Source organism: Aethalodelphis obliquidens, unplaced genomic scaffold, assembly GCF_003676395.1.
Source record: "Aethalodelphis obliquidens isolate GAN/ISIS:26980383/991018 unplaced genomic scaffold, ASM367639v1 scaffold41, whole genome shotgun sequence".
Taxonomy (NCBI): Eukaryota; Metazoa; Chordata; class Mammalia; order Artiodactyla; family Delphinidae; genus Aethalodelphis; species Aethalodelphis obliquidens.
The window spans coordinates 7,153,492-7,165,924 of record NW_020837985.1 but is presented as its reverse complement, the minus strand read 5'-3'; the positions used below and the strand labels follow the sequence as shown (position 1 = coordinate 7,165,924).

At 36.6% G+C, this 12,433-nt stretch overlaps 1 protein-coding gene across 15 annotated transcripts in view; it reads left to right on the top strand.

Annotated features, from left to right (window-relative positions):
• Window positions 1-12,433, top strand: part of CYRIB (CYFIP related Rac1 interactor B) — a 153,466-nt gene that overhangs the window by 114,070 nt on the left and 26,963 nt on the right. For 6 of the 15 annotated variants that reach the window (XM_027132453.1, XM_027132455.1, XM_027132452.1 and 3 more), the window contains one exon: window positions 8,706-8,788. The exons of 4 other annotated variants lie outside the window; for them this stretch is intronic. In XM_027132453.1, the coding sequence (XP_026988254.1) occupies window positions 8,716-8,788 (73 nt within the window). In that variant the 5' untranslated portion in view covers window positions 8,706-8,715. Of the gene's footprint in view, window positions 1-7,700; window positions 7,784-8,705; window positions 8,789-12,433 lie in introns of all 15 variants that reach the window. 5 more of the 15 variants (XM_027132463.1, XM_027132461.1, XM_027132462.1 and 2 more) reach the window with 2 other exon arrangements.

The following is a 12,433-nucleotide window of genomic DNA, read 5'->3' as shown; positions in this document are numbered from 1 at the left end:
GCAGAAGCATAGTTGCATTCCAGAGTAACTCACCATCTTGTCAATTTTAAAGATTTTCAGTTGCTTCTACAGGTCTGAATATCTGTAAGATTGAGAAATAGCATATTTAATATTAAGTAATATTTTATATATGACAGCATATAGTTAAGGAACATTGTCTGGTAGTATGTTTTCTAGAAGACCTTTTTGCCTAGGATTCAGAGCTTGGGTAAATATAAGAAATTATTTGTTTTTAACACTAAAAATGGTAGTTTCTAGTGATCATTTTGACAAGTTTTTTCACATTCACACTTTTTTTTTTTTTTTTTTGCGGTACGCGGGCCTCTCACTGCTGTGGCCTCTCCCGTTGCGGAGCACAGGCTCCGGACGCGCAGGCTCAGCGGCCATGGCTCACGGGCCCAGCTGCTCCGCGGCATGTGGTATCTTCCTGGACCGGGGCACGAACCCGTGTCCCCTGCATCGGCAGGTGGACTCTCAACCACTGTGCCACCAGGGAAGCCCACATTCACACATTTTTAGTCCCTGTAAATTGGAAGAAATGGGATTGTATTAAGGCATTCTTATGAAATCTATTGTTTGGTGGTTTTATTAGAACAAAGTATGTTTTCAGTATCTCCTTATTTTCTTAACACCACATTTCTCTGCATTCTTTATGCATTTATCTGAGTTGAAGATGGTAATGGATATTGGCTTGATTTTGGAGTTTGTCCTCCTTGTAAAATTTTGAGGGAATAGAATTGACACTCTGCTTTTAATTTTTTATCAGAAGAATTCCCAAATAGGACTTTTTTGGAGGATGTATGGTCTAAAGGAGATTAAATAGAATAAGCTTCAAAATGTGGGTTTAAATTTTAATGTTATGAGTGCTGTTCGGTTTTACAAAGATCAGAATTCTGATACAGGCTCGTCTCGATTCTTATTTGTATTTTGGAGCCATATTTATGGCTGTGGGAGGATACTATGTTCTTCCTAAGTTATCTTGGCAAACTGTAATTTTCTTGATATTCATAGTGTCTGTCAGTTTATTTCCCTAATATTTAACATTTCAAAAATTTTAAATTTTTGTACATAAAATTAGTGGTTTTTATGGGAGGATGGGGGGAGGGAAGGACTGTCTTCATTTATTTGACTGAGAAGGCAGTGAGCTCTTCCTAAATTCTCAGACCATTTTTTTTCTTTTTTCAACTTAGAGTTTTCAGTTGTCAGTATTTTGGTCTTTCGTCTCTCCTTGAAATACTCCTGTAATTTTACAGACAAGTTTTTGTTTTCTATGTGTATTTTTGATCATGGAATTATTCAACACATATTTGTTACTACCTACAACATTGTAGGCGTTACTCTGGGTGCTGGGGATAGAGTAGCGTACAAAACAAAGCTCCTGTCTCCTTAAAAGTTCACCTTGCAGTAGAAGACGGACTAAACAGATAATCAAAGGAATGAATGTGTGTTAGATGGTGCTAACCATCAATTTGGGAAGGGGATAGAGAGGAGAGAGAGGAAGAGGTATTATGGATGGATTGGTGAAGGAGGTGCTCTCTGAGGTGGTCTAATTAAAGCAACGACCACATGAAGTGCAGTAGCTTGTCATTTAAAGGTCTGTGGACAAAGCATCCCAGGCCAGGGAAAGGCAGGTACAGAGGCTCCAAGGAGAGAGAAATCTTGCTGTGTTAGAGAAACTGCAACAGGCTGTTGTGGAGAGTGGGGAGATGAGGCCAGAGTGAGTTGGGGACAGATCATGTAGGGTTTTGTACGACCTGGTGAGGAGTTTGGATTTTATTCTGAATGTAGGAGTAAGCCATTGCATGTTTTTGAGCACAGAAAGGATGTGGTCCATTTGTATTTTTAAAGATTGCTTTGCCTCTTATAAAAAGAGATTGTAGTAGGAGGCAAAGGTAGAAGCAGTTAGGAGGCTTTGGAAGTAATCTGAGCAAGAGGTAATGGTGGTACAAACCGGACTGGTATAGCAGTGAAGGAAGTGAGGGAGGGTATCCTTTAAGCTAATGATAAAAGTATATTGAGGAGAGAGTGTCATATGCTCCTGACAGGTGAAATAAGATATGGACTTGAGAATTGACCATTGGAATTAGCAATGGATGTTATTTGATGACCTTGCCAGACCAGTTTTGGTGGTATAGGATTGGGCAAAAAGCCAGGTTGGAGTGGGCTTAACAGAGGGTAGAAGGAGAGAAATAAAAGACAATGAGTGTAGGCAACTCTTCTTAAGGAATTTGCTGCACAGAGAAGCAGGGAATAGGGTGGGAGCTGGGGAGGGAAATAGAATGAAGATAGGTTTTTGTTTTGCATTAAGGTGGGAGAAATAACTGCATGTATGCCAAAGGAAAGGATCCAGAAAAAGAATAGCCATAAAGCAGGAAGGAAGCTCAGGAGAATGTGGTGTCCTAAATGTCAAATGAAGAAAGTGTGTCGGGAAGGAGCAAATGATAAATTGGGTCAAAGGCTATTAAGAGGTCCAGTGAGTTGAGGTGTGAGAATTGACCTTTGGATTTCGCCAGATGAAGGTTTCCGTGAGCTTGACAGGGACCAGCTTCATTGTAGTGGTGGGTGTAAAAGCCAGATTGGAATGAGTTGAGACAATGAGAAGAGGAAAAGTAGGAAGACATAACTACAGACAGCTCATTTGACAGGTTGCTATAAAGAGGACGGGCAGGACGATGTGGTCGGAGACAGGACGTGAAGCTTTGCTTTTCATATAGAGAATAGGAGAACGGGTGCCCTGAGGAAAGGTTGTCTATCAGGAACAGGTGCAGAGGTAAAGTGAGTGGTTACTGATGAAGAAAGGGGGGTAGAAAGGATAGTAGGTGTTTCCTTTTCTTGGTTTTTGCGGGTAAAAGATCTAGGGAGGTCATTTCTTCATGTGAGGATGGAAGATAGATTGAGGTTTGAGGAGATTTTTTTAAAAAGCCTTGGGGAATGGTCAGCTGGTGGAGGGGGAAGAAGAGTGACTGCAGGTAGGAGTAGGGTTGCTAGGCTAACCTGAGAGTGAGCTTCATGTCTGTGGTCACACGTTGAAAGCAGTGGTTCTTAACTGGGGGCAGTTTTGGCCCCTAGGGAGTATCTGGCGATATCTCGAGACATTGTTGGTGGTCACAGCCGGGTGTGGGGTGATACCAGGTGTCTAAGGGGTAGCGGCCTGGGACGCTGCCAAGCATCCCACAATGTACGGGACAGCCCCGCGACAAGGAATTATATGGTTCGCATGCTAATAGTGCCGAGTTTAAGAAACCGTGGTTTATAGTGAATCTTGTCAGTATGTTTATGAGGTTTTCTTCCTTCTTCCCCCACCAAGAAGTATTTATTAAATTTATAAATAGGCTGTGAAGAAAACTGACACTAAACAAACATAGTCACTTAGATTGCGTTAGGCGCAACTACTGTTGGTGAGGTTGGCAGACAAAACCTCTCTGAAGAGGGGCATTTGAGGTGAGGCCTGAAGGGTGAACAGAAGCCAGCCGTGGGAGAACCCTTGGAAGTGGCATTCCAGGCATAGGAGACAGTATTATAAAACCCCCCTGAGCCCAAAAGAGTAGATGAAGTAACAGCATCTCTTAGGAATTTTCTAGAAAGAGAGATGAAGTAACATATTAATGGTACCATGTAGTTGTGTTTCTAGTGGCTTCTATTATTCTAGTTAAGGAAACTTCTTTTCAAATGTTTTATGGGAAAATGGTCTAATGTATTTATTAAATGCTTTTCGTGAGCTCAGAAATACATTCCACAGACTACCGGCCAGGAAGAGCATGTTCCTTTCCAGATAAGCCTCCAACTTCGAAACAAACACATAACGTGAGAGCTCGTAGTCACAAAAATACGTGGAAAATATTGCAAACACTCGAAGTACACTATATCTGACTTCTGTGTATCAAATTTCTTCTTAGCTTATTTAGTAAATATTTATATTTAGTTTATTGTAATCCAAGGATTACAATAAAAAGTACATCGAAAGAAAATTCTTTAGTTTTTCCCTCCTAAATTCAGATCGGATGACAGTTTATTATCCTAAGTTGTAATTTTTATTATTTACCTTGAAATAGTGCCTCTAAAGTATATCAGTATTTTGGACCAAGTTTTATATACTCTGAAAAATCTTTTATATCCTTTGGATCAGATTTATTTATTCATCTGAAATTTAGAAATCATATTAGTCAGAACTCTTTTAGATGCAAATGACAGAAGCCCAACTCAACTAAAAAGGTAAAAGGGAAATTGAAAGAAACCAGGATATGTTAAAACCAGAGGAAAATCTAAACTCAGCTGAGGTAAATGGCAGCTGAAACTTGGGAACAAATAGAATCAGAAATTAAGGACTTGTGAACGCTTTCTGTGGCTCTCCACTGCATGTTGGCTTCATTCTTTTGTGACAGACTGGCTTCCTCTAGGGCAGGAAATACAGCTGCCACACGCTCCAAAGCCTCACATCCACAGGTTCTGCCACCGGGGACAGATCCTGTGGGTCAGTCAGGTCACTCTAAAAACAGCCAGAGCGAGAGCAGCAAACACTTTGCCAGGCATGATGCTAAATGTTTTGCTTGTATTAACCCGTTTAATGATTTTATGAACCCTCTGCAGTGGATATTATTATTATACACATTTTGTAGATGAGAAAACGGAGGAATGGAGAAGTTAGGACACTTGACTAAAGTCCCAGAGCTTGAAAGTGGCAGAGCTGGGGGGTTTGAACCCAGGCAGTCTGGTACCTTGCAGAACTGCCAAGTAGCCATTATGTCATATTCATTGAAATCAGTCACACTGAGGGGATGGAGAGGTTTTTTGGTTTGGTTTTGTTTTTGACTGAAGAGTTAAACTATGCAAGACAGCAGGGATATGGTTTTAATTTTTTTGTTTTTTCCTATAAAAAGATATGACAACTGAGAATATTATAATGAACTGTTTTCAGACCTTCGAAAAATTCCGTGAGTTTTTGTTCGGAGACACACATGATGTGGGTTGCCTGCACAGCATCTTTCCTGTGTGCTGTAGGGTTTGCCCCCTAGGAGACATTTGCCACCGTCCAGAATCATTTCTGGTTGTCACAACTTGTGTGGTGGGTTACTACGGCATCTAGTGTGTAGAGGCCCAGGATGCTGCTGAAGACCTTAACAGTGTGAGACGGACCCCTCTCAACAAAAGAATTACCCAGTCCCAAATGTTAATAGAGCTGAGGTTGAGAAACCTGTACTAGATAAACTGGGCCATTTTCTAGCTAAGAGTCACTGTTTGGGATGAAGAGATTAAAAAATTCCGAATCTTTGAGTACTTGTGAAGAGTGAGTATGTCAGGACCAAGTATGATGCAGGGTGAGGGGTGTTGGGGTCACATTAGGCTGGGGTGCCTCGAAAGAAGGACTAAATAATGGAAGGAATTTGCAGAAGTAGATGTAGAAAAACGGAGCAGACAGACTTCGATAGTTTCAGTATTTTCCCCGAGGATCAACTGTGTGCGTACAAGTACAAAGGTAAGGAAACTTAAATCTGTCCCTTCTCCCTCTCTCCTGTACCTGATGAAGGTCTCATAGGACTAATTTTAGGACAGCATTTTAGCAATATTCTTGACAAAAGTGAGCTAAAAGTAGGTTTTGTGATTTACTCTGATTTGTAACATTGAAATTCATTGACAGATTGAAGACTGTGGTTTGTGTTAAAAGAAGTAGAGCCATTATTATTTTTTTAAAGTTATTTTGTGATTTTGGGGTTATAACAACAGGCAGCATTTTTATTGAATGCTTTCTGTGTGCCATACACTGTGCTAATAATAAGTCAGTGTTTAATCTCATTGAACTCTCATAATAACCCTTTATTTAAGATGGTTACAATGAAATGTGTGTTTTACTGAGGAAGAAAATGAGTCCCAGAGAGGTTGACTACCATCCTCAAGGACAAACAGCTATGTAGCTAGAGTTGGAATTTTGGTTTGATTCCATAGTCTAAACTCTTTTAACACCAAATGGTGTGCTGCCTTTTCCTCTTAAAGACAATTACAGTCCTCTCTCATACTGATTTTCCATCTGTGGTTGAAGTTTTGATACCACTAGGTAATTCTTTGTATATTGCTCTTGGTTCTTGTTAGTGAGAGAATTTATGTATGTTTGGAAACAGATACTCCGTATATATTTGAAAGCTTTTGAAAATTGAAGCTGTGAAATATTTTTTTCCAAATGTTCCTAAAATAATTTATTGAATAGATTTAGTAACAATTTAAGGTAATTATTTGGATGTGATGATTTTGGAAAAATGGTTATATTTTCCTTATATATATAAAAGTTTGGTATTATTAAACTTTACAGTGTAAGAGATAATTAAGATGAAATATTTCCCTTTTAGTTTTAATCTCACGTAGTCCATCTGTGTCATACATTGGACAGAATCTTTCCTGTGAATTCTGTGTGATAGGGATTTTAATATCAAAAATAACATAGATCCCTACTTCTCCCATAGGGGGCATCATTTTAAAAGAGGGGATCCTTCGTATTAACCATATTTGTGAATAAATTAGTTTGCTTTTAACATTTCTAAGAAGTATGTGTCAGTCCATCAGATTTTGATCTCCAAAGCAAATAACTGTTATACATATACTGTTATTTCCTCTTTGCGAAGCTTCAAGTGAGGAACATACGCCATTGTCCAGAGAGTAGGTGGAGGAAGGGGGCACAGCACAGCTGGCCAGAGTGCTCTTTTCAGATTTCTTGTAATAGGGGTGAGCAATAAGGTGTTCTTTTTCATTGATAAAAATATTGTTACTTTTGTATTTTGTTTCATTTACATTTACCAGTAGTTCCATATTTGGAGAAAAAGTATGGAGATTGGGGGAGGGGAGGGTATGGGATGCCTGTGACACCATAGTCTGCCTTTCCTATAGTTACTGCAACTACAAGGTTTGAATCTGGTTTCCTGGACGTTCCTGACCCCCTCCTTCCACCTTCATCCTCACTGAGTCATGGCAAATTCTTGGGCAAGATTTATACCATCGCATTATTTTTCCTCTGCAAATTTATGAAGTTGTAATAATTGCTGGCTCCCTTTGTGTTTGTTTGCTGTGTTAACTTCTAAGTTACATACTTTGTATATAGTTGATATTGTTGAATAATCAATCTGTGGGTTAAATAACAAAAAGTTTGATTATTCTTAGGAGTATAGAAAATGTAAGAAATACTGGTTTATGTGTGGTAAAATTTAAAAAATGGGTCATTAATTGATATCTCCCTTCAGTCTTTAAGTGTGGTTTGAGTACTGTTTTCCATGTATTCCCAATAGGATTTGATTCTGCAAGAAGGACAATATCCCTATTATTTAAGAATAATGGTCTCAATATTTACTTAGTTGAGAAATCTATTTTTGATGTTAATTTCAGTTGAGAATATATGCCTCAAACATTTTAAAGAATATATGCCTCAAACATTTTATAGCATAGATATTAATCAAATGTAAATATTGCAAGTTATATGTAAAAATCTAATCTTTTTGCCAGTTTTGCCTTATGTAACTTTTTTGATATGTGGAAAAGAGGGACAAGAGCTGTAAACTCAGAGCCAAATGTGCTTTTGTTGTTCCAAATTTTCAACGCCAGAAGCATATAAAACCTGCACCTGTTGGTAATTATGAGCAAGCCAGCCTTTGCCGAATCCCAGGCCTCTGCTTAAAAACTTTTTTACTGGAACTAAATGATGTTGCCATTTTTATTTTTAGGTTTGCTGGCATGGGTAATCTCATTAAGGTGCTAACCAGGGACATAGACCACAATGCAGCACATTTTTTCTTGGACTTTGAAAGTAAGTCTCTTAGCCCTTCACGGCTGGTGCGTAATGGTAAAGGTGAAAGATTAATTATACTCACACCACAGTGAAGGCCAGCCAGACTATCTGTTAATAAAGTATGGGGATCAAACAAAGTTTGCATGACTTTTTTCTTAATCGTAGGCAAGCATCACCATCATATGTATAATTTAGTTTTTCATTTGCTGAAATCATGTTGAGTCTGTAGCCAGTGCTGTCCTTTCATTAGTCCATGAAGCAAGTAGCCTTATGATGAACATTCTAATAGTATGCCTTAGTGACTATGCCCAACAATCTGTTTGCTTATAATCTTATGATAATTTTTATGACAAATCAGAGTTGTGCTGCATATCCAGAATCAGTACTTTAAGTAACCTCCACAAATTATTGAGAATCCAAATTTGCTTAGAAATACATGCTTTATTTAACGGCATACAGGAAGTAGTTTAATATTCTGCTATTTTAAGGTGAAATGCAAAGGTGAGCTGTGGCCAAAACTCTTAATATTTGGCTTTGAAATAAATTGTTGTTTCCGTGCAATATTAAACAAGATTACATGTGAATAATTCTTGATCAGAAATTTCTTTTTCAGAATACTAGCACTATTGGAATACTTAAAGAATTTTTCATTATAAGGCCATTAATGAAACTTGGGAGAATTTTAAGAAGAATTAGAGCAACAGTTGTGCCATTGTGTACAGGAAAACTACATTTCACCTCTAGGTCCTACATATCAGCACCTTGAGAACCCGGTTTGCTGTCTTCCAGAGCACAGTCTGGGTAACCTGAAGGACGAATTCATGGCCTAATGAACATTTTCCCTGTTACTGTTTTTTGTTTTTTTTGGTTTTTTAAGTAAATTTCAGATGTTCTTTTTTATAAAGGGATATTTTCTCTTTTCTCATTCTTGTCTTGACAGGTACCTTAACATGGGGAATCTTCTTAAAGTTTTGACATGCACAGACCTTGAGCAGGGGCCAAATTTTTTCCTTGATTTTGAAAGTGAGAAGATGATTTTATATCTATTTTTCTTTGCCTGCAGTAGACTGCGTTTGTCTTGCACTAAATGAATGTTTCCACTTTGCCATCTTTTTAACTTTTGCTTTGCATGACTGAGCTATGAATTGTTTGAGTAAAATTTCTGGTGCCTTCTAGAACTGGAAGTCATATTTTATAGATTAAATTGTGATAAAATGTTTTTGAACTTTTGTAAGAGACTCATATCTCTTAGTTGGACATTATTTTATAATTTGAGATCTCTAATGAAAATATTTGAGATTCTCTGAAAACATTTTTATGAAAAATTTTGGTGGAAAGGACAAATGCTACTTCAAGCTTTGTTAACTAGAAGCAATATTTGGGGAAAATTTTATTGCAGTTGAGAAAAATTGACTTGGTTTCAGTTACTCTGTGTACCTATTGAAATACTTTGAATACAAAATCTGTTCATGAAGGCCATTCAGAGCTCAGTAATTTGGGCATAATATTAAAAGGTAAGTGTGAACCTTAATTATTTAATCTTTGCAGATAATTAATTTGAAAAGTTAAATTCATTATATGTATTTATTTCAGGAATTCATTTTTTTTCTAACTCTAAAAAGAAAAATAATGGGTTCACAGACCTTTAAGTAATTTGCCTTCTGTTTGTTTTATGTTGCATGACCTATTATAATATGGTCTAAGAGTGGCAGGTAAGTGTCATTGACCCCTGTGCATGTTGAAAAGCTTTTGCTTTTTTGGCTGTCAGTGTTGCTTTAGCTTGTCTGGTTGTCAAATTGGGAACAATGATATTAAATTGGTGTTTCAGTGTGAATCTTGCTATTTTAACTCATCATTAGAAAATTGTTAGGAAAGGGTGAAGAGAGAGCTTTTAGGTTATAAATCATGTGACCCGCTCCCCCGCCCCCGCATTTTCATCTGAGATTAAAACATTTGAACAGATTTTTAAATACTTAAAATTTAAGACCTTTTCTGATTTTTAAAACAAATAAATCTCTTAAAATAAATCCACAGAGAGACATTACATTTTCCCATCAACTTCAGTTTAGTTTATGTGATATTATACAATTCATTCTATTATGAATAATTTATATATTTTTTTCTTTAAACCAGGACAGTTCATATGAGCACATTAATTTATAGCTTATCTCCATTTGATGGGATAATTTTTGGTCTCTGATATTTTTCTACTTTTATTACATTCCTATTAATGTTCCGTTACAGTTTGGGTACTGTGTGCAGGCCAGCAAAGAGTAGTAATGTCAATATCAGGACCATATTGTTTGGTTTTTAGGGGACAATGTTACCGAGTAGTAGTTTTCTTGACCCTTCTCAACAATTTAACAGTGCTGTTTTAAATGCATGTTTAGCATGAATTTTAATCAGCTTGGGGATGTTGAGCAGATTGCTGACTTGAAGATTATTCTTTCAGATGAGGCAACTTACATTAGAGCTGTATTTTAGTTTATTTGCATCTGTTTCAAACTTGCTGTTGTATATTTTCCTGCTATTCTGTCTCCTTTTTACTCTTTGTCTCAAGTTCCTTACGTTTGCAGAATCTTGGCTTTGATATAGTCAAGATCTTGTTCAAGACTTGGCACTTGATCTTTTTATAAACCTAGCATTATGTTGTGGTCAAGTGAAAAGCATGAATTTACTGTAGTTTAAAAAATATTATTGGGTCTTGGTTTTCTAATCTTTGGGAGTTTAGATCATTATCCTTAAATTTTAAATAGCTAATTTAGTAGCAGGAAAAGGTAAAAATTGCTAACAAGAACAATAATAACCAACAATGAAGAACTATATATAAAGTGTTAACGTCTTAAAGGCAGATGTAAATTAAATATTTGTTGCTTATATCAGCCAATGTAGAACTTTTGGTTTGACACTTACTGGTATACTGTTAATGAAATTTAGTGAAAACAAACTGCAGACTAGGCCAGAGTTTGTCCCTTGTTAATTCTTAGTTACATTTTTAAATGTTTTCTTTTGAATCTAACATCAGAGTTCTCTTAATCAATTTTATCTGTCATCCATTTGAATATTTGTCATCTTTTTGGAAATATGCACTTGTAAAAGTGTATTTTATCATTAGGCTACTATAGTGACCCCTTGAAACTTCCTTTCTTTAACCTGTATTATACCAGATTCAAAATTGCCAACACAGTTGATTTGCCAGTTCATTATGATTACTAAGGATAAAGTCATATTCTTTTATTAAATAGAGTATTAGTACTACATTATTTCTAGATGAACAGTAATATTTAGGTTACCAGAATAATTTAGCTTTACTGTTTCCATCATTCTGATTGGTTAAATCTAGCTCAATCCATGTCCATGGTTCCATACAGACAGATGTACTGGCGTTTTGCATCAAGCTGTATAAAAATTAACTATTCTGGTAATTTTAAAGTATGATTTAATGGAATCCTGTAGTTTCCAAATGAAGACGGTCTTTAATCATTATCCCTTAATTTACGTGCTTGCACACACACATACTGTTTTTCACTTCAGTTCAGCCTGCCTCCTGTATGCCAGCCAGTAGGTACTGGGGATGCAAAGATAACTAAAATTCAACCCTTGCCTTTGGGGAGTTCTCAATTCAGTAGAATAGAGAGAAATACAAATCATTAGAATAGATAGAAATGCAAACTAATTATTTACATAATTTACATCATTCAAGGTGTAGTTCAGGAAGGGGATTAACTTTACCTAGCTGTGAGTAGATTGGGCATGGAAGACTTTCTGATGGTGATATTTGAGTTGGGTTGTGAAGGGTGAATTAGAATGTTTCAGGCTGATTTAGTGCAGTATGTTGTAGAAAGAAGGAACAACATGTAAAAAAGCCTTAAGGCGTGAAATGACATTCTGTGTTCAGTGAAACATATCATTATCTACTCGATGTACTAGAAAGAGGGTCTTTTTCTGAAAGCAGATTGTACCTATATGATTTTAAGAATAGTGGTTTAATTAATACTCATATGTAAGTCCAGAATTGGCCCATACAGTTCGGCAGCAGTTATGCTAATGACAGCATATTAAAAGCACTGAATTGGGGCCTGTACAACCTCTTCTAGTTCTTGAAATTTCTTACTTTATAATGACATTGTTAATTTATAGGTCATTCTAATGACAGATCTTTAGCCTGAGTAACTACTATATCTATTAGTTCACTAGAGTGTTTCTTGGGAGAAGAGGAACTTTTATATTTATGTCCCCTCCCAACCTTAGCATGGTCCTCTGTAATCATAGAAGTTCAGCATTCATTAGTTAACCTGGATTTAGTTATCTCCAGGTAGGCCAAAATAGGAGAGTAAATATAGGTGGTCATTTGTAAGTGAGAAATGAATCTTACTTCCTTTGATTCTTTGTTATAGTGCCTTTCCACTTAGTCATACATTTCTTCTAATTCTTGTGTCTTTTGTGTTGCCTGTTCCCCTTACCCCCCATTTACAAAAAATATTGATAATACCCACCCTTTTAGTCTAACTTTGTTTTTCCATTTTATTTTTGTGTATTTTCAATTGCTTTTTCCCCATACTTGGAAATTTCTGGTGGCATTTTCTTATATTTATTTTTCTAAAATGATGTAGGATTATATTTATTTAGAGTTAAAAATGCATAATAGCCTTCTTTAACACACGCTGG